The sequence below is a fragment of the Barbus barbus genome, assembly GCF_936440315.1.
Source record: "Barbus barbus genome assembly, chromosome: 20".
NCBI lineage: Eukaryota > Metazoa > Chordata > Actinopteri > Cypriniformes > Cyprinidae > Barbus > Barbus barbus.
Window position 1 is genome coordinate 21,967,738 of NC_136748.1, and position 20,894 is coordinate 21,988,631.

General features: G+C 36.5%; 2 protein-coding genes across 2 annotated transcripts in view; both read right to left on the bottom strand.

The window, feature by feature from the left end:
• Window positions 1–614: 614 nt before the first annotated feature.
• Window positions 615–1,256, bottom strand: LOC306886556 (gremlin-2-like; the record flags this gene model as incomplete). Its single annotated transcript, XM_079443745.1, has 1 exon — window positions 615–1,256. The coding sequence occupies one exon, from the start codon at window positions 1,254–1,256 to the stop codon at window positions 672–674; it is 585 nt and encodes a 194-aa protein (XP_079299871.1). The 3' UTR covers window positions 615–671.
• A 9,850-nt stretch (window positions 1,257–11,106) lies between these two features.
• The window catches only part of LOC306886557 (regulator of G-protein signaling 7-like), a 50,541-nt gene continuing 40,753 nt past the window's right edge, over window positions 11,107–20,894 (bottom strand). Inside the window, exons 7-17 of the mRNA XM_079443746.1 lie at window positions 20,180–20,256; window positions 19,650–19,731; window positions 18,133–18,207; window positions 17,673–17,771; window positions 16,079–16,140; window positions 14,995–15,105; window positions 14,777–14,902; window positions 14,471–14,657; window positions 14,270–14,359; window positions 12,593–12,632; window positions 11,107–11,769 (exon numbers count right to left, since the gene is read on the bottom strand). Of these exons, the coding sequence (XP_079299872.1) occupies window positions 12,612–12,632; window positions 14,270–14,359; window positions 14,471–14,657; window positions 14,777–14,902; window positions 14,995–15,105; window positions 16,079–16,140; window positions 17,673–17,771; window positions 18,133–18,207; window positions 19,650–19,731; window positions 20,180–20,256 (930 nt within the window). The 3' untranslated portion in view covers window positions 11,107–11,769; window positions 12,593–12,611. The remainder of the gene's footprint in view (window positions 11,770–12,592; window positions 12,633–14,269; window positions 14,360–14,470; window positions 14,658–14,776; window positions 14,903–14,994; window positions 15,106–16,078; window positions 16,141–17,672; window positions 17,772–18,132; window positions 18,208–19,649; window positions 19,732–20,179; window positions 20,257–20,894) is intronic.

Sequence of the window (20,894 nt, forward strand, 5' to 3'; positions counted from 1 at the left end):
ATACACAATTCGCAGTGGCCAGCTCTTTTCTGAATGTTTTTTGCAGAATGATAGGTAATGTAGTTTTTCATCAGGAATTCAAACATTTAACATAATTATTTACAAAAATGAGTTGAGCTAATACAGGGTTATGGCTTCAACAGAGGCAGATACCATCTATTAACAACATCAGGTCTGTCTCTTGAGGTTTGTAAGTTATCAATTAAAATGAGTTAAATCAATCCCCAATGGAGAAAAAGCATGGGATTTTTACTTCCGGAACCCTTGACTGTTGCACTCTATAGAGAATCAGCATTGCTGAGGTAAAGCAGGAGATCACTGGAATACAGACGCTCCATGTTTTGCTAAAGAAAAGCTTTCAAGAGGTCAATGATCAAACACTGTTCGTTTAAAACACATGAGTGTTATTTACTGTTTCAGTCTTGTATGTAATTGTACTCTCAGCTTCATTATATTTGTCAAAAAAGAAGAAAAATCCAGCTTTGTGTTCCATCGCTGCTCGGCAGCTATTAAGCATTCCCGGGGTAACATAGTGTGGTACAGTCCAGACATAATGAAGGTGGCCAGTCTTCTGATTAGCGGTTGTCTTTGGCAGGTTTCACACATTGATTGTTGGGCGGCCACAGTTTTTCCAAAAGGATTTTTAAGCATTGTTTCATTTGTGTGCCTTCTCAGTTTGCGGTATTGACGTTAACAGACACACATTTGCACTGCTTGATTCGCTGCACTTTCTGTTGTCGGTACGGCGGCTGGAGCCCAGGACAGTGAAGTCGTATGGTGACCGTGGTTATTCGGCTGGGCCGACAGAAAGCACAGGACTGGAATGAAGTGTTGTGGTCTGGCGTGGATGCTGTTTTTCGACTTCGATGCGAGGTTTGAGATGTCAAGTGGCGGGGGATGTAGAAGGAGTTACACTGGCCATAGCAGAACCTGTTGATGATGGTTCGGCTCAGGCACCCCTCCAGGCTCACTGTTTGACGTAACGGCTGTGTTTTGCACCAGTCGCTCTTCAGGTACTTCCTTTCGGTGACCACCAGTGCCTCACGACTCGACGACAGCATTTCGTGTTTGCCTTTCTGTCGTCGTGCTGATGTGTGCTGGGGCAGTGATGCTAGTGTGTGGGATGGTGATGAAAAATCATTGCCTTTTAGCTTGTAAGGGGAGGGTATGGAACCCTGGGGCCGTGGCTTCTTGGTCTCTGTTGATACAAAAAGGGTCCATGCCAAAATGGCAGGTATTGCCAGCTTCCAGAACATCCTGAGAACAGATTCAAAATAGGGAGAAACAAAATTCCAATTACTTTTCCAAAACCAGCATAACAAAACATAACACAGAAGCAAAGATCTATTTTTATTTAGGCCTATTTTGTTCTAAACACACATTTAGTAACATAACTGACCAAAATTAATGACTACATAAGAGCTCGGCGCTAAGCTTCCTGGGAAATGGAATTCCCCTGCCCGACGTCTCACAGAGAGCCTTTGAGCCTCTGATCTCACACTAAAAAGAACCGACTATTAAGATTCATTCTTCTTTTAATGAAGTCTCTTAAGGTTGTGAAAGATATTATGGCGTATTTTGGCATTGTGTGAATGTTTTATTTTTGTTAACGCATTTAATATTTGTAATGTTAGTTCTTAAAAGTTGTTAAAAAAAAAGATTTGTTCATTCGTACTGGAGTTGCACTACTGTTCACGCTATATGTTTTTTAATCACTAAAAAGAACCCACTCATAGGATTCATTCGTTCGGGACGCTATTTGTGCTAGTTTTTGATTCACTAAAAGGAATCTGCTCATACGAGTCCCCGCCGGAATCAGGCATGAAAGCACTTTTTACGGAGCGTCATTCTTAAAACATGGACGGTCTTGTACTCATTATTTGCGAAACACGCGTGGCCTACTCGTTACTTTTAAGTCACCCTTACAAAACGTGAAGGTATCAAATATTACAAGTTCCAAGGTACCGCAAATGATTATTATGAGATTTTAACATGGTACATACAGTATCCACAGTTTATCATGACATATCTACAGTATACAACCATGGTGATAACTTGGCACTTTGTAGCAGTTGTAGATGAATAGACTGACGACTGCAGTTTTACAGCACTTTGTCTATTCTTAAAAAGCAGCTGTTCTTATGTATTGCTGATAAAGTTAAACTCTGTCTTTGGTCTGAACTCTCAATCTTGTTTATCATGGTGCCCTCTGTCAGTTTTGCTTTAGATAACCCTCTGATAGCCTCTGACATTTGTGATACTCTGCAACCATTGGCATTCTCTGTTTCATTCATGTTCACTCTCCTCTCATTGCCAACAGCCTCTTTCATCATGTGTGCTAGGTAGATTGGGAATAAGGCACAGTTGTATTTCATCTATTTAAAAGACATACTCTTTAGTTTGTTTTTATGTCTCAGAGGCATTTTTAAAGGATTTTTATGTTTTTCAGGACAGACAAACCAGAAGAGCTCACAGAAAGACTGGCGCTAAACAACACCAGAAAGTTACATAAAGAAATATTACATTCTTTTTCACATGATTAAAAAAAGAAACGTTGTGCAACATTCAAGTCAAGGAAATGTGAAACTTCTATAAAAGAACATACATGCACAGACATAACACAATCTTGATCTGTCAGGTTTACGTTTAAACATATACAGAGTTCTGGCATGAAACTCTAGATGGCGCAGTCCGATAGGTCTAATTAAATCTGACCTAATGACATCATTATCACATGGCACATCTGATTGGTTCTCAGCTGTATCGGTAGCCAATAAGCTCTCTGCTCAACATTCAAATAAATGACTAGTGCTTGTTGTAGCAGTTTCACAGTGGGCTTCAGAAACCCTCCACCTTCCCCAGCTCCACCTGTATAGATCTGCTACGAGGTGAATCATGTATGCTATAGGGGGTTATATCTTGTATATTATATTTGCAGCAGCACTATTTCTTACATGCTCCAGCAGCATGTTGTGGATGTATTGGCAGTAGTAAGTCTCGGTACTTGCTCTGCCACAGCAGCAGCGTAGCAGACCGCCAAGACCAAATACATTAACAATGTCATGTACATTACCATGCAGATCCCTCCGAGAGTTGTCATGGTAGATTTCTTTTAAAAAAAAAATAGGTACCTTTTGATTTAACTTTCTTTGGGAATCGTTAATCCAAAAATTTTAATTTATAATTTACTAATCCTCACATCATTCCAAATCTGTATGACTTTCTGGACTTTCAAGCTTGAAAAATGATTCAAAACAACACATTCAAAATCTGCTGAAGCCATATTATGGCTTTGTGAGAGAAACAAATTGAACTTTAAGCTGCGATACACGGGGCAAGTTTTTGAGCCGTGCCACTTTTTTTTAGCAATGTGGGCACTTTCCCACTGAAAATGGGTAACAAATATCTATCTGGATATCTGTCTGCAACATTAACTAAAGTTGCCCTGTGTACCATCAGCCTTAAGGTGTTTTTCACTGAAAATATTTGTTTATTCATAAGAGTTCAAGAGCTCTGTTTCATGAACAAACTGTTCTCGATTCAAATCTCAGTAATTCTTACTGGAGTAAATTCAATATCAGTCCATTTCTCACATAAAGCTATTGTATAATTTAAGAAGACATCAAATACAGTAATTTTATGATATTGTATGGTGCTCTTTGTAACTGAATGGAAAAGAGCGACTAGCGCAGTCTTCAGAATTTCTTTTTTTGAAACAACACAAGGGTGAGTTAAAAAAAACACTATTATATTTTGGGTTAACTGTCTCTTTAAGCTCTATAAATCTGGGTTACTGGGGAGAATCGGCTACTTCTGAGGCTACAGTTAACTGTGACTCACACGGTGGCAGAAGGGAATGGATTAATCATCCGTATCTCCCTTCGTCAGTGTCGCTGGCAGCCATTAATGCTGTTTACTTTTACACCAGTCCCAGAATGCTCATGCAAATAAACAGGGTCGCCCATCAAAAAGGAACACTACAGAAGCCACGAGGTTACGAGGAAGTGGCCTTTATGTCTCTGCTGAGGCAGGGTTAAATAATGAGGGCTTTGCTTATGCCGGCGGAGAGATATGCAGGGGATATGTAAACAGTGGGGAGAGCACCATGTGAACATTATTAGATCAGGATGTGGAAAGTTTAGCAGTTTTGGGTTTCTCTCCTTCAGATGACCACAGGCTGAATAGAAGTCTTGGTTTACTGGTAGCTTAAGATTATGTGTGAAGAGACAGGGAATGCCAGGATGTGACAGTGACTCAGAGGGCTGTGACATACATACACAAACACACCACCTAGCTCACTTGTCTATAAATGAAACACATTTCAGATTGAGAAAGTGAATCACACACACAGACATAGGGGCTATAAATCTCCCCTGAGAAAAACTGTGGTTTGGAGATAATGACAGAGTCTAGGTGGAACATATTCAAGAAAATAAACACAAAACCTTCCATCTCTCTCCCATCTGTCTGTGTATGTGAGAAAGTCAAGGACAGATCATCCACACTGTAAAAAATAGTGTGAATGTACAGCACAAACTAGACTGCCGTTTACTGAAGTTTTTATACTAGTATTTTTACACTTTATTGTAATTGAAATGCATACTGTGATATAGCACAACTGTTTTTTTATTGCAGTTTTTTTTTACTACAGTAATGTTATGGGATTTCCTAACATACACTGCATCATTAACATTTACATTTACATTTACATTTAGTCATTTGGCAGACGCTTTTATCCAAAGCGACTTACAATTGGGGAATACAAAAAGCGATTCATCTTGAAGAGGCAGTCAGACAGAGGAAGTGCTCGTAACACCAAGTCTCAGTCATTGTTCAAATAAGTACAAACTAGTAGGTGGAGAGAAAGATAGAAAGTTGTTTTTTTTTTGTTTTTTTTTTTAGTTTAGGATGAAGTCAAGTACTGCCGAAAGAGATGAGTTTTCAGTTATTAACAAACGATTATCATTATATTAAATAAATATGCAGTTCATTTTCTTCACTTAGAATTATGTGGCAACACTTTACAATCAGTTAATTCAATAATCAAGTTGTATTATGTATTAAGTATGTATTATGAATGAATGAACACAATTTAACAATGAACTGTGTGTGTATAGCATGAAGAAAATTAATTAACAAGATACCAGAAAAAAATATAATAATGCAATATTGTGTTAGACTAACTTTTAACTGTATATTGCAAATGGCCTAGCTATTCATCCATCCATTCTCCAAATCTTATGTGGGGTCATGGGAGAGCTGGATCATGGAGAATGTGCAAACTCCACACAGAAAGGCTCAGATGGGAATCAAACCTGGGATATTCTGGGACCCTCCCTGAGGGGACAGTCCTACCAACAAGCTACAATGCCACCAAATGGTCTACTCCAGGAGTGTCCAACTTGTTCCTGGATGGCTACTGTCCAGTAGAGTTTAGTTCCATATTTGAACCAGCTAATAAAGGTCTTCAGACTCACTAGAAATGTCTAGGCAAGTGTGCTGGAGCTGGTTTGGAGCTAAGCTTTGCAGGACGTAGGCTCTCTAGAAACAGGATTGCACACCCCTGATCCAGTCCATACTGTTACACTTTGAATCCTGGAAGTATTTAACATGGCACTGTTAGTCTGATGATACATGGGGCAACTTTTTTTGAGCAATATTGCTTGGGCACTTTCCCTCTGAGAATGGGTAGCAAATTTCTATCTGGATACTTTAGATCGGTCGTGGGCCCTGTGTCTGCCCCTTGTTGCCCGTTGACGCAACATTAACCAACATTGCTCAAAAAGTTGCCCGGTGTATCATCAGCCTTACTCATGGAAAAAAAATTCTATAATGTACATGACAAAGAATAAAATGAACAAAAATAAATGAATAATATGATTTGGTATGAGACAGTAAGCAGTAATTTCCTGAATGCTGTGTGTTTCTCCCAAAAAATTCACATCAAAACTTTCTTGCAGATCTTGTTGCTACAGAGCACAGCTGCTAAAGACTGAAGCTGAATGACTGATGTAAGAGAATCAGTGTAGCGTAAAACAACCAAACCACAAGTACCAGCATCTCTCATTGAGCAGAAGCCAGCATGCACAGCCAGTGATACCAACATTTGACCGACCACTGTCAAAACCCACAGCGAGCCTTCCCTCACACTTCCACAACATCTCCAACCCAAAACAACAGTCACACGAAGCCACATGTCAAACCCTGAAGCTCTCTCTCTATCTCACACCTATACACACATTAAAACACACAAACATCATCGCACGCATAAACACTAACTGGCGCCACAAAATTATGAATTTGACAGTAGTTATCATCACAACAATTATGTACCTCCCTCTGCCACAAGACAATGTCTTTACGGAATACTTATGCAACATACACACACACTTACTGACTGCATTCAAACAAATTTCCTCAAGCACGGCCCCTTTTGCTATTGGTTGGCCAAATGGAACAATGTTTGGATTGCATTGAGCTCTTCACACTTTTGAGGGGAATTAACCTATACATGGCTTACTTTAGTTGTCTCCGTGTTAAGCTGGGTTTAGAAAAAGTATCTGAATGAAACTTAAAAAAAGTTTTTGCACATTACAGTTTTGAAACATGAAAAATGTATTTATTTCAAACTAGATGCCATTATCACACAAAAACTCACTATCGCAGAAGGTGTCATTTCTGATTCAAGAAACATTGTAATGCTTTTTAAACATGTCAAGACTACATCTGCCCTGAAGCCCAGTCTACCTATTAATGCTCAGATTTTTTTCCCCTTAGATATTGTCTTATTTGAACAATTTCATTTGAACATACAGTACAAATGTCTGCTATTTTAAGTGTATTTTTAATGTAAAGATGACAACTTTAGTAACCAGTGGGCACATATCTCTATATAGAAAATATTGGAAAGATTGCGATAATGAGATGTTTTCGCCCACCAGTTGCCAGGTGCATTCCTGTGTAAACACCTAGAAATGGCAGCATGAATTAAACTCCACATGACAAGCTGTCAAAAGTGGCTTCTAATATTATTTCCACTTCCAGTTGTTTTTAAAACATCTATTTACAGTATAGTCACTCCAAAAATAAAACAAAATAAAAAACTAACAGTTAATTTTTCATGTCCAAGGTCTTTGTTATTTCACACCACAACAACCAGGATGTTCTACCATGAAACTATGGAGTGCTGAACACAAGAACATGAATGTTACCCTTTGAATCTAACATTGTACTGAAGACTAAAGACAAATAGCCATCAACAAAAAGCCAAAGTCCATTTAGGATAAGTAAGATTGTACGGAGAGGTTTGCAAACTCCAGATGAATCTAGATTACAGTATGAAGTGTTTCCACGGTGTGATTTGTCACCATGTGGTATATGGGTATCTGTATCAGAGAGAGCAGATGGAATATCTGTGGTTTGGAACTGTTGGGTCAGACTCATGTTACAATACATAGCTGAGGTTTGAAATGTGGTTGAACAGTTCAACCATATCAGTAACTGAATTCTCTGATGGCTGTCGTCACATAATGCTTCGAGTCTGACTTTAACTCCATCAAATACACACACAACACACAGTCAAATCTATCTTTCTCAAAAGTATTTCACATCTATTGTTGTTAATGTAGGATAATTACAGTTACAATAAATGAATCCTCACCTAATCTTATTATAACAGCATAAACCTTCCATAACATTAACCCTACCCTAATCATAATTATAACTATACTCTAGCCCTCAATCATAGGCACACACATTGCCATCATTCTCAATAGAACTGGTTAATGAAGGAGTGGTGGGGAATTAGAAGGTCACTGGGAAACTCAAAGGCTGTCAGGCTCATATCCGCTCAGTTTAATGCGCTCTGAGGGGCAGTCACCACTTTGAACTGAGTTGCAGCTGATCCGTTTTCATGCACTTCTTTATAATGCCAATCATGTATTTCAGTTGCAAACACACACTCATGAGCAGGATTGAAGCTAATACAACCTCACACGTTCTCTCATGCACATGTCCCCATCATCAAACATTCACTGTCAGACTCTCTCCATCCCTGCTCTCAATAGCAGTTCTCTATGATAAACAGTATCGGTTACATCATGGTTAGATAATAAAGAACTACTACCAAAACACTAACATAAGGATTTAGATATAGAAATGGTTCTAAAAAGCACCAGGGTTCTTTAGCTTACTAAAGCAGCAGGACCCAATTAGAATCCTATTTTTTAAAGGTTATATGAAGAACTAAAGAACCATTCCAGCATAAAAAGTTTCTTCACACTCTTAAAAATAAAGGTTCTTCATTGGCATCTATAGACCCTTTCCATTGCATAAAATGTTATTATAATGGAAAACAGTTCTTCGGATTATTCAAATGTTCTTTGGACTAAGAATTTTTTTATTTTTTTTAATGCACTGAAAGGTCCTTTGGTGAACTAAAGGTAACATTGCTGCAAAAACTCCCTTTTGGAACCTTTATTTTAAAAAGTGTATAAACTAGATTCTAATAGAATTCATGAATTCATTAAAGAATCTTCTTTTTAGAATGTACCTGTAGATCTGGAGTTCCGAGTCACGTTTTATTGCTGTGATTCCTTGAGAGGTCACTCAGAGGTCAAAGGTCAAGCAGCCAGTCAGCGATCGGCCAAGACTCAGAGCTCCAGATGTAGAGAAGCAGTGTGGATATCCATCAGAAGTACAAAAACTCTCTCAAAGCTCTCCTGAAGATTGTGCCGTGTGCGTCTCCACCAGACTTCCCTGTTTGAGTCTAGCTCTGCAGAGGCCAAACTGAAGCAGTCACGCTTTATGGCTCATAGTTCCCCAGTTTCACTCATTTATGTGGCATCCAGCTCGCATTCTGTTTCACTGAGTCCTTCCCGGTGAGTTTTTGAATCATCTTCTCTCTGATTTACTGTTACATCCAAGTGGCTCTCCAAAGAGAAGTGTGTGAGTGTGAAGAGAGCAGAAGGAAAATCATCAGTTGCACACAAGTTACAGAAAGATTCATCTACACCTCTCTCCCTCTCCCTCCCTCTCTTTTGGTCTAGCACTCTCTGATACCTCCCCCAGAAGCCCACTGTTAATCAACCAGTCCTGAATACATATTGTCTCTCTTTCTCTCTCTCCTCAGTTTCTCTGCCTCTCTCGCTCCCTGAACTGCAGCACTCAAGTTTGCATCCCTAGTTTAACCCCGTCCCTCTTGACTGCTGCAGTTAACATACTCAGTTTTCAGTGAAACATCTTTGTAAATATAGAAAATACTTCAATAAACCCATGGGTTTGATCCAGATGATAATTTTATACATATTTATATTGGTTTGATCAAAAAATTTGTGGGCTTAGTTTCTGGAACATTTTGGAAATTTTCACTGTGGCTTTACTGAGGTCCCGCCTGAAGGTTTTTCTCGCGTGTCTTTCCAAATAAAAATGGTTTTATAAACAAGTTTTGACAGTACATCAAGGCAAGACAAAGCAGATGTGTTATGTGGCCTAAAAAAGACAAAAGCTTTCAGATGCAAAATCATTAATCTTTCACTACAGTTTATCATTTTAAGTTGAAATTTCTGTGCCATAAATCTTCACTTGGCTTGGGATTTTACACAGGACTGACTGTTCTCCTTTTGTTTTCTTTGCTTATTCTGTCATTCGTTCTCCCATTCTGTTGTTTGTGTGGTTTTGAACTCATCTACATTTGACCACAATGAGAATAACATCCCTCTCTTGTTCCATTTCTTCTCTCTCAAACGCACATACACGCACAATCTGGATAACTAGTGTGGAGAACATAGGAAAACACCCAAATGACATTTTACACACTGGTCGGACACATACATACACAAATATTCTGGTTGAAATTAAAGTAATGAAATACTCAGATATCGTGTTCAATTCCTCACTGTATTGATAGCAGCAAACTTGAATGTTTTGTTCAGAGCTGACTGTTAGTGTTGGATGGGTTAGTCTCGACCTCAAGATTTAATGCTGTTCTCACCAAACTGACCAAATAATCAAACACAAACAGTAATTCAAAGCCTCTTAAAGAAAAAGACCTGGTGGATGGAGTTATTGCCCTCTAGTGGTTAAAAACGAAACAGCAACCCTATGGTTATTATTTGGGCAGTCGTCAACATGCAAGCACCAGTATGAATGTTTTTTTTTTTTTTTTTTTTTTTTTATATAAATTCTTTCATTCATTCATTAGAGTTAACACCTGGCACAAAAAAAGTTGAAAAATTAATTGAAACAATCATGTAGTATATGAAGTCAATGCTGCTAGTATAAAAAAATTTAAATATAAAAAAAAAACATTTTATTTATATGCAGATCAAAGTAGCTAAAATAAGCCAAAATTATCAGAATTACCATAAGCTAAAAAAATAAATAAATAAAAAAGTGTAGGACCAGCAATTTAATGTATTTTTTAAACAATTATTATTTAATATTTATTATAATAACTATTTTTTAAATAATAAAAGTAATAATTTATTATAAATGATTATTACTTAAAAAAATTAAAATAAATAAAATAATAAAAAATATTTTTTTTTTACTTAATCAAGTCCTGCTCTCTGTACACTGCAAAAAATGCTTTTCTTACCTAGATTTTTTTGTCTTGTTTCCAGCCAAAATATCTAAAAAAAGACAAGTAAAAATTATTGTCTTGTTTTAAGAAAAAAAAAAACCAAGTCAAAATTAAGTAAGTTTTTGCCTAGAACAAGCAAGATAATCTTATTTCAAACAGAAATACTATTGGGTTTTTTTTTCAGAAAACAAGAATTTTTACTTTTTAGATTTTTTATTTTTTTTTTATTTTTAGATATTTTGGCTGGAAACAAGACAAAAAAAATCTAAGTAAGAAAAGCATTTTTTTTTTGCAGTGTAAATATGAATAATAATAAAATTGCCAACAAAAATCACCTAAATTCAAAATATTCTGGAGTCATACCATTTGTTCTGGCCCTTATATTAGACTGGAAAGTGACAGTACAAGTGGGACGAGCACATGATGCAAAACTCAAACCTGCGTTCCTTTGCTGTACCACTGCGTGACTAGTCATAAACAGTAGTACAGGTTGCACAGTGAAAGAGAAATCAGTGCATGACTTTCAGATAAAGGACTGACTTTAATACATCTTCAAGTAAAAGTGTTTACACATGGTATAAAAAAATAAACGGAGGGAGCCAACAAAGAACCGACGAGACAGATTGCAAGACCAGTCGCTTTCAGATATATCCCATGCGACTTCACATGTGCGATAAGCAAGTGTGTGCTAAATCCTTTATAGTGCAATAAAATCAATGCAAAAAGAGATGAAAGGTGAGTAGGAAGAGATCATCTCTGTGTCTAAAGCTTCTCGATTTTACACAATGTGTCTACGCTGTTATATTTAACTGTGGTTATGACTTTAAATTTTCTGGATTTGACATCATTTGATCGGTCTACAGTTGGAGACAGTCCTGACAGACAAGAGGAGAGGAGAAGATCATTTTCCTCTTTTGAAAGACATTGCTGCATTTCCCAAATATTAGAAGTCCATGTCTAACTGTCTTAAAGACTGAAACTAGCAAGTAGCAAGTAGAAACTGATGTAAAAATTCAGTCTCTTGGACATGCATGTGATTTGGTCCATTGTCCAGGCCAGGGTATTTGGGATCTGGACCAATCAGACGACAGAGATGAAGATGACAGAGTCCTCATCCTTGGTGGATTGTTTGAGGCTCAGCAAGATTGGACAACAGCAGGCAGCCTCTTCGATATCAGAGATTTTCCCTGAAACACAGGACAAATAAAAACAATGAAAAAGACAAATGATTTTGAACGGTATTGATTAAAAACCATCTTTACGCATGCTAAACAGAAAATGACTCCTTTGCAGTGGGTCATTTACATAAATCTGTATCTGTAAAGGGGGGTTATTTTAACACTGACACCTCATGACAGCACACACAAAACAAACAACTTGAATTTCAGAGGGGATGCATTATATGGTAAGTTCACCCAAAAAGAAAATTGTTATCATTTATTAACTGTCATGTTATTCCTAACCATCTGGTGTGAGGAAATGTTTTTGTTTACCACTGTAGTTCTCAGTTTTTTAAGTATCCTATGCTCACCAAGGCTGGATTTATTTGATCCAATATACAGTAAAAGCAGTAATGTTGTGAAATATTATTACAGTTTTAAAATAATAATTTCCTATTTTGATATTTTAAAATGTAATTAATTTTTGTGATAGTTAAGCTGAATTTTCAGCACTCCAATCTTCAGAATCACATGAGAAATAATTCTAATATTCTGATTTGGTGCCAAGAAAGCATTTTTATTATCATCACTATTGAAAACAGTAGTGCTGCTTAATATTTTTGTGAAAACCTGGATACGAGAAAAAAAACATACTGGAAAAATGGAAAAAAAAACAGCTTGGACATTGTGCCTAACATCTCCATTTGTATTCAATGGAAGAAAAAAAAAATCTCTCAATTTTCATTGTTGGGTTGTCTTTTACTTCAACAGAAACATCACATGTATCCTCGACTACTCAAACAAACATGAACAGGAGCTACACATACGGGTAGAGGAAAAGCAGGGTTACCTGGAAGCAGTGCCTTCCTTCAAAACAAGTTCTTACTTTTCTGTGGACAAGATAGAGAAAAGTGAACAGGTACACATTTTGGCAGCCGTTACAGCAAGAGACCAAAATGCAAAGTCATGCAGAGAGTGACAAACCACAAACACTCCCTGTTGGAACTGTCATGACAACATGATTTAACGTGACATTACAAGGTTTGGGGACGGGACAAAGCACCAGACAAGCTTCATCTGACCAGAACTGCTGTCTGATTGGTCAGGTAAGCCATCATTGAGGGGGCAGGGCCACTACCACTTACCACATTACGAGTGAACTTTTCAAATGAGGTTCTGCGATCCTGTATACTTCCCAACTTTAGTCAACGAGATGAAGAGTGAAAAAAGGGACTACAGCATGGTGCATATAGGTTTTTATTAAGTATAATTAATATTGTATCAGATTTAACTATCAGAATTAATCACTTTCTTGAACTGCTGAATCACTGATTCATTTAAAAACAAGAGATTTTGGGTTCTAACAAATATAATAGTTGCCCAAATAATACAACATTACAATACTTCCATTTTACTGCTGTTATTAAAATAACATTATAATCATAACAACTTACCTACATCATCCTATCCTACCCTAATCCCAAAATAAACCTTTTGTTATTCTAGAAAGTGCGTTCTTGCATTTAAAAACAGTTGGACAAAAGGAGAGCTGTACTTGTACAATGCGTACTGTATTTGAATCTAATTCGTTTTCATAGGTATTTGTATGCATGTGGTTGCAGCAAGGGCATTTTTGTGCAGTATTATACTTTGCAAACAAATACCAATGAATACAATTGCGATCACCCTGTATTATGGTCACCTGATCACCCTCTCTCAACACACATTTTTTAAAGTTGAGCTATTTTTCAATTAGGGCCCTGAAAACATGGCTCTAATAACATGTTCAATGCAATGCAAATAAAACAAACAAACTGACTTCTACATTCAATGATTTACAAAAATAATATGCCAGATTTGGGTCTTTTCTCAGCAAATACTTTTATATATGATTAATTTAAAGCATTATGGAAAGATAACTTCACATACACTACTGTTCAAAGGTTCAGGGTCAGTCAGATAAAAAAAAAAGAATACTTTTATTCAACAAGGACATAACATTGACAGTAAAAGTGACAGTAAAGACATTCAAGTTAATTTGAAAATAAATGCTGTATTTTTGAACTTTCTATTCATCAAAGTATTTGTACTTTATTTTCCCCACAAAAATATTAAGCAGCAACTGTTTTCAACATCGATAAGAAATGATTTTGAGCAACAAATCAGCATATTAGAATGATTTAGGAAAAATCATGTGACACTGAAGACTAATGGCGTAACTGAATTAATGGCTGCTGAAAATTCAGCTTTGCTATCACAGAATTAAATTACATTTCTAAATATATTAAAACAGAAACGTTATTTTAAATTGTAAAAATATTTCACAATATTACTGTTTTTACTTTTTTGATAAAAAAAAAATGCAGTTTATGTAAGCATAAGAGACACATTTAAAAAAATATTAAAAATTTTACCGACCCAAACTTTTAAACAGTAGTATATCTGTATCAGGGCATTCTTAATGTATTCAAGATGAGTTACTCTGTACTGATTATGACTGTAAATCAAATTGCTTAAAATGTTTTACCTTTTTCTTAGCCTGCAGAAGCTCCTGGTAGGCACTGGATCTAATAAAACGGCTGTAAGAGTCACTCTTCATCAACTTATAGATGTGTTCCTGGGACACACACATTTACAGTTCATTTGCATGTTTATACGGATTGTTTTCATAAATTTTCATTAAAAAAACAATAATCAGTGTAGCTGTTCAAAAACATAAACTCCTCACCTGTGCATCCTCAAAAGCGTATCGTCCAGGGTCTTTGACGTTCTGTGTGGTTTTGCCGTAGCTCTTCGAGTCAACGTTGATGGCACTGGGGGCTCCAGGAGCCAAAAACTCCTCCCAGATCTCCTGCACCCGTGTTGGCACCTCACGGATTGGCCTCCTCTTTAACTCCTGCACTGCCAGCCAGAATCTGAGTTTTGGATAACAACAGAGAATGAATTAAGAATGAAAAATTAGTTGCTCAGTGGATCTGTTTTGTAGTACTCATTACCCGCCAGCAGGGGGCATAAAGGGGAAGTGTAGGTGTACCTGAGGTTTTCCGAGCTAAATTCAGACTCCAGGAACTTGAGGAACTGCTCTCTCCCAACGGGATCTTTCAACACCTCATCGATTCCAAAACCCCAGCGTCTAACTCTAGTCTGACCAGGTTCCTTACTGTTCACACATACACAAGATATTATACAGATAGTACACATTTATCTGTAAAGAGACAATAATAATATTCACTGTGTGTGTCTGAAACAGACCTGGCCTCCATCTCCCACAGCGTTGTGTCATCTGATATCCAGGGGTTGGATGGATCAGGAGTGGACAGGAAGGGGTCATAGTCTGAATACTGTTCAGTATAACTCAGCAAACTACAAGAAAATCACAAAAACAAAGTAAGGGATAAAAAGAGGAAAGAAGAGAAGTAGAAAAAAGGATGATATTTATTAGTAAAATAGTACATCAAAACACAATAGCATTTACATGCACATACTAATCATGTGTCTCAATTTCCATTCAAATGTAACCAATAAATAAGAAAACAAAAACATGGGTGTTTGGTAATGTTTTTTGTTTTTACTTTTTATTGAGCCACTAATGATAAAAAGCAACTTTTTATGAAAAGTAATGCAAAGGTAAAAATTGCAATCATTATTTTGTTTGTTTGTATTTTAAAGTGCTATTTTTGCTGTGGACAAGTGTTTATCCCCTGCATGCAATAATATATAGTTTCTGAACTTTATTATAATACATTTTATAAAACAATAATTTTAAAAAACGAACTATTATACTGTATGCAAATGTGTTATGCTTATCAGTGACTTTATACATAATGCAACAACATAGTAATTGTTTGCCATGTATATAATCCTAGCATGGGGAAGGAGAGTTTTTTTTTGTTAATTTTTATTATTTTAAATATTAGTACACAAAATGATTAGATAGGTTTCATACATATTTAAAAAAAAAACATTGATATTAAAGTGTACATTTAAGAAATCATTACAATCTAATTATATCTAGCAGACGTAGCACACATTACATTTTAAGTAGTTACCTCCAACACTGATGGATATTTACATTTTATATTTTGATCTATAACATGTTGCAAGTCGGTTTCATTATACATTGCACTAAAATCTTCAAGATGTTGTGGCATTCTAATAGAGCCATTGATCTCACAAAGGGAGTAAATTTGAGGACGAGAAACAGAAACATGTTTGTCAGCATGAGTAATATCTACACAGGCCATTAAAGAGGTCGATAAGAAAATGTTTAAGCACTGTAGATGAATGAAGACCTGTGGATCGATCACAGCACACATACACACTCTCTCTGACTTACCTCTCTGCAACTTTGGACATTTTCAATCGATGCCGGTCTAACTGTGCTTGCCCAAACTTGATCTGGAAAGACAATAGTGGTATTAGTCAAGGTGAGTGTATGTGGGTATGTGTGTGTGAAAACAGATGGCAAATGCAGCCATGGCAGTTTTCCACACAGCTGCCAAAGAATAGCCAATAGTTAGCTGGTCACCCAAGCTGGTTAGGCTGGTCAGTTCTGTAGAGTTTTTAAAAAATTTGATCACTTTTCTACAGTGGCCCTGCACATGCAATGTGGGAGGGAAACTAGATATTGTGGCCATGAATTATAATTTGTTTCCACAAACAATTAAAAAGAATACAGTAGTTCACCCAAAAATGAAAATTTGCTGAAAATCTAGTCACTCTCAGGCCATCTAAGATGTAGATGATTTTTTGTCTTCATCACAACGGTTTTAGAGAAATTTAGCGTAACGTCAATTGCTCACCAATAGACTGCAGTGAATGGGTGCCATTAGAAGGAGAGTTCAAACTGATAAAAACATCATGTTCCACATAACTCGAGTCCATCAATTAATGTTTTGTGATATGAAAAGCTTTTGGAGTGTTTGAAATAAATGCATCATTAATGTTTTAATAGTCTGCCCAATGTTGTCACTCACAACCAATCCACCAACATATTTATTTAGAACTGCTTGTAAATGGTGCTTGATCTCTGCATATTTCTCTCCTGATTCAGAGGAGATGACTTTTTCACTGGAGAAAGTGATATTATGGACTTCAGGCAAGTAACAGTTTGAAGTTAAAAATGTAATTACAAACATGCAGCCATGTGAATTATTGTGATGTTTTTATCAGTTGTTTGGATTCTCATTCTGACGGCACCCATTCACTGCAGAGGATCTATTGTTGAGCAAGTGATGCATTGCTAAATTTCTCTTCTGATAAAGAAACAAACCCATCTGCATCTTGGATGGCCTAAGAGTGTTATTTTCAGCAAATATTTTATTTCATGGCCAAGAATTAATTCCTTAATTCCAGTTAAATCAAAGCCACACTGTACTAATATGTTCCATCATTTTAGTTAAATTGTGGATATGTTTTACTATTTTGTTTCCTCATTTTAATGTAGCTAAACCATGGTCACAATTAAACTAAAACAAGGGAATGAATTAGAACAACTTGGCCACAATTTTACTATATAACAAATGAAGTTGTGAGAATTAATTATTAATATATGACTATGGTATCTTTCACCCCTCTTGTCTGGGGCTCTGTACTTTTCAACCTCTCTACTGTCCACATAAACACCAACTCCAAATAAACCAACTGTATAAGTGACCTGAACAGAAAATAGTAACATACAAGTCGGTTTACATAAAAATATATTTAAAAACAAATACAGAAAGCAAAACAGCATATCAAATATGTAAAGGAAGCATAAAAGTTTATTAAAGAAATTTGTCACTATGGTAACACAAATCCCTGTAGTCTAGCAAAGGGTAAAAATTAAACTTCATCTGACATCAAGTTATCAAATAGAACACTCAGATTCATTTGAAATTCAAATTCAAAAACTTAAATTCAAATACTCTGCCGATACAATCAGGTGTTACCTGTTCCTGAAGCTCTTCCTCAGTTGGTTGCTTGGCCTCAGGGGCGGGTGTGTGGGTGGGGCTATGGCTGCGAATGTCATTCTGAAGGCCGTACACAGACTGTGAAAATCATCAGAATAATTTACAACCATATTTACATAAATTTAAAACAGGCTCAGATATTAGAGAGGATATTTCTGTGTGATTGCATCAGTGATTGGGGATTTCACATGGGCAGCTGTGTGATTGCTGAGGTGAGCCATTCTGGATTGGTAGAATTTTGTGATTGGTGGATTGATACAAGATTGATTCAGTATTCTGATTGGCTCAGTGGTTGATTGATTCATAAAATGCAAACGGTCAATGATATAATGAGTGGAATAACTGCTGCAGTGATTAGTCACATGGTTTAGGATATTAAAACCTTGAGTAATTTGATTAAATGCTGGATTTCGTGCAGAGCTAGTGGGTTTTGTGTTACCTTTCTTGTTTTTTGAGGGTTCTTCATTCTGGATGATTTCTTTATGTCCACTTCTGTTGTGTTCACACACCCTGGCTGATACACACACACACACACACACACACACACTTTGTCAATATAACGGTCAACTATCTAGGTGACCTATAGTTTATGGCTGCCAGGCAACCGTGTTGCTTTGACTGTAAACCACCTGACGCAGTGCACCTAACCAGCATACTCCCTCCTGTTTTGGGAAACTGAGATGATATTTTAAAAAAGGCATGGAGCTGTCAATCAAATGGTTTCCTGCTGGTTAGACTCAATGTTTCCACTCTCCAGTATAGGATGAACTTTAGGTCCAGGCTTCTAATGTATGTTAGAGAGAAAATGAAAACAGCCTCAAGACACTGATGCAATAAAACCCATTTGAACCTGTACTGGCTAAATATGGACAAGAACTGCAGCATCTCGGGAATTGCACATCGGCTTGAAAGATCAAGCCAAGTTAGCATGAAATCGCTAATGAGAAGGATTAGCTCAGAGTAATTGAGGGAGAAATTGCTGCTTCCTTCAAAACAAACAGCTCACAGAGACACAAGTCATGAAGCAATATACACCAGGTGATTCACACATATGATTGAGGCACTCAAAACTACAAGGCCCGGTGCAATAATAATAATAATACTGTAAAAACATATTGTTTAATGACTATAGTAGCTTAAGTTACACTACTGTAATAAAACTATAGAAACAATGAGTAAAAACATGAATAGCTTTAGACTTTCTTGATTAGATCAATATCATAACTATATTATAATTTCTACATACTGTATATAAACTACAGGTTTTGAAACATACACATTTAAAAACTATAACTACCATAGATGAAATAATCATGAAGTACATTTATACATTTTCTTAACATGTTAATATGACCATATAACATTTCTATTAAAATACAATATTTCTTACAGTATTAATATAATAAAACCATGGTAAATCTTCCTAAAGCTTTTCTAAGGATTCCTAAGGGTTTTAAGCTGTATTTCATCATGAATAAAATGCTTTGATAGGAAATATGGAAAATGTGCTTCTTTGGGTAGTAAAATGATCGAACAAAATAAAATAAAACCTTAAATGTAGTTTGTTTAAAAATATTGAAATACAATATTTACTAAATATTTTGTATAACTGAATGAACTGCATTAAGCAGAAATTTTAAAAGGCTGGATCAGGTAGGAATAGCTCTTTGGGGGACAACTGCACATTTTCACTTTTTACTTTGCAGAATATTGTCTAAGGAAATGAATGATATATGATTTTCAGAATGTGTGTTTCAGTTTTATGACTAGCCAGCAATTCTTCAAGCACAGAGGCGATTCCATTAACTCAAGGGGGCTTCAACACTGTTATGTCATTCCTCTGTGAGGGAACAACTTCAAACACTCGAGAACAACAAAGAATAATTCTGAAGAAGAAAAGAGCTGCATTGTTCTTCCACAGAATTCCAGCACTTAGACAGACATACATTTACTCACCACTGGTCTGTGCACATCCCAGAAAGCTCTCTCCTGACTGTCCAGTATTTTCCTCTCAATTTTGTCTCTTTTCTTATCGACTCTGTAAAGACAGAACACCAAGCCAAAGCAATTAAAACATTTAACTTCCAAAAGAGAAAGCAAACATGCAATGAACCATGCGACTGAGCTGAAAAGTCATAAAGCTGCCTAATGTTTTGGCACTCAGAGGCACTGTAGTGCTCACAGAATGGCCTTGAGGAACAACAGCAGACGTGACTTATAAGACAAGTTCTGTGCAATCCAAAAACAATTTTACCGCACAATTTATGTCCAAGAGATTTTTAAAATCCATTAGCACAGACAACATAAGAACAACCAACAGCTTGACAGATATTTCAAGAAAACTGTCCATTAATATTTTAATTCTTACTATGAAAATAGTCAATTTCCTGTCTTCTGATTGGATGGATGGCTTTTATAAATGCACAACAGAAAATACATAATATGATCACAATATTTGAAAGACTCAAACTTTGAAAGATTCATACTTTGCTTGAGCCTCTGCTTGCATAAATATAAACTCCCATTTCCTGGCGAATGCCCGCTGTAGTCGTGCTAAACTCTCCTGAAAGAGAACAGAAGAGCAGAACATTTTTAGATGACCAAAATTTAAAAAACAAATGCTTTTTTGTAGATAAGGAAACCATCTGTTTAATGTTGTGTATCAGTCATTTTTATCCTTTCATCCAAAAATCCTAGTTAGACTAAACTTACCTTAAGGTCAGTATAACAACTTCCCCAAAAAATTGGATACTTTTTATGCTTTTTGATTTTTTAGGAACTGGCTGATCGTAGGCATCAATGATCTGACCTGAGCAGTGTCAAAATCATCCTTAAATAATATGTTTTCACTCAAAGTCACAATCTCTGTCAAACAATCTCTGTCTCACAAAGTCTGTCAAAATCACAGTCCAAATTTGACATTCTTGTTGGAAATCATGGATGCTGTGTCCTCCGGGCTAAAGAGGAGGGAGACCTTCCAGCGTGTCATCAGCATTCAGTTCAAAAGCCAGCATCTCTGATGGTATGGGGGTGCATAAGTGTATACAGTATGGGCAGCTTGCATGTTTTGGAAGGCACTATGAATGCTGAAAGGTATATGTTTGAGCAACATATGCTCCCCTCCAGACGATGTCTATTTCAGGGAAGGCCTTGTGTATTTCAGCAGGACACTGCAAAACCACATACTACAGCTATAACAAC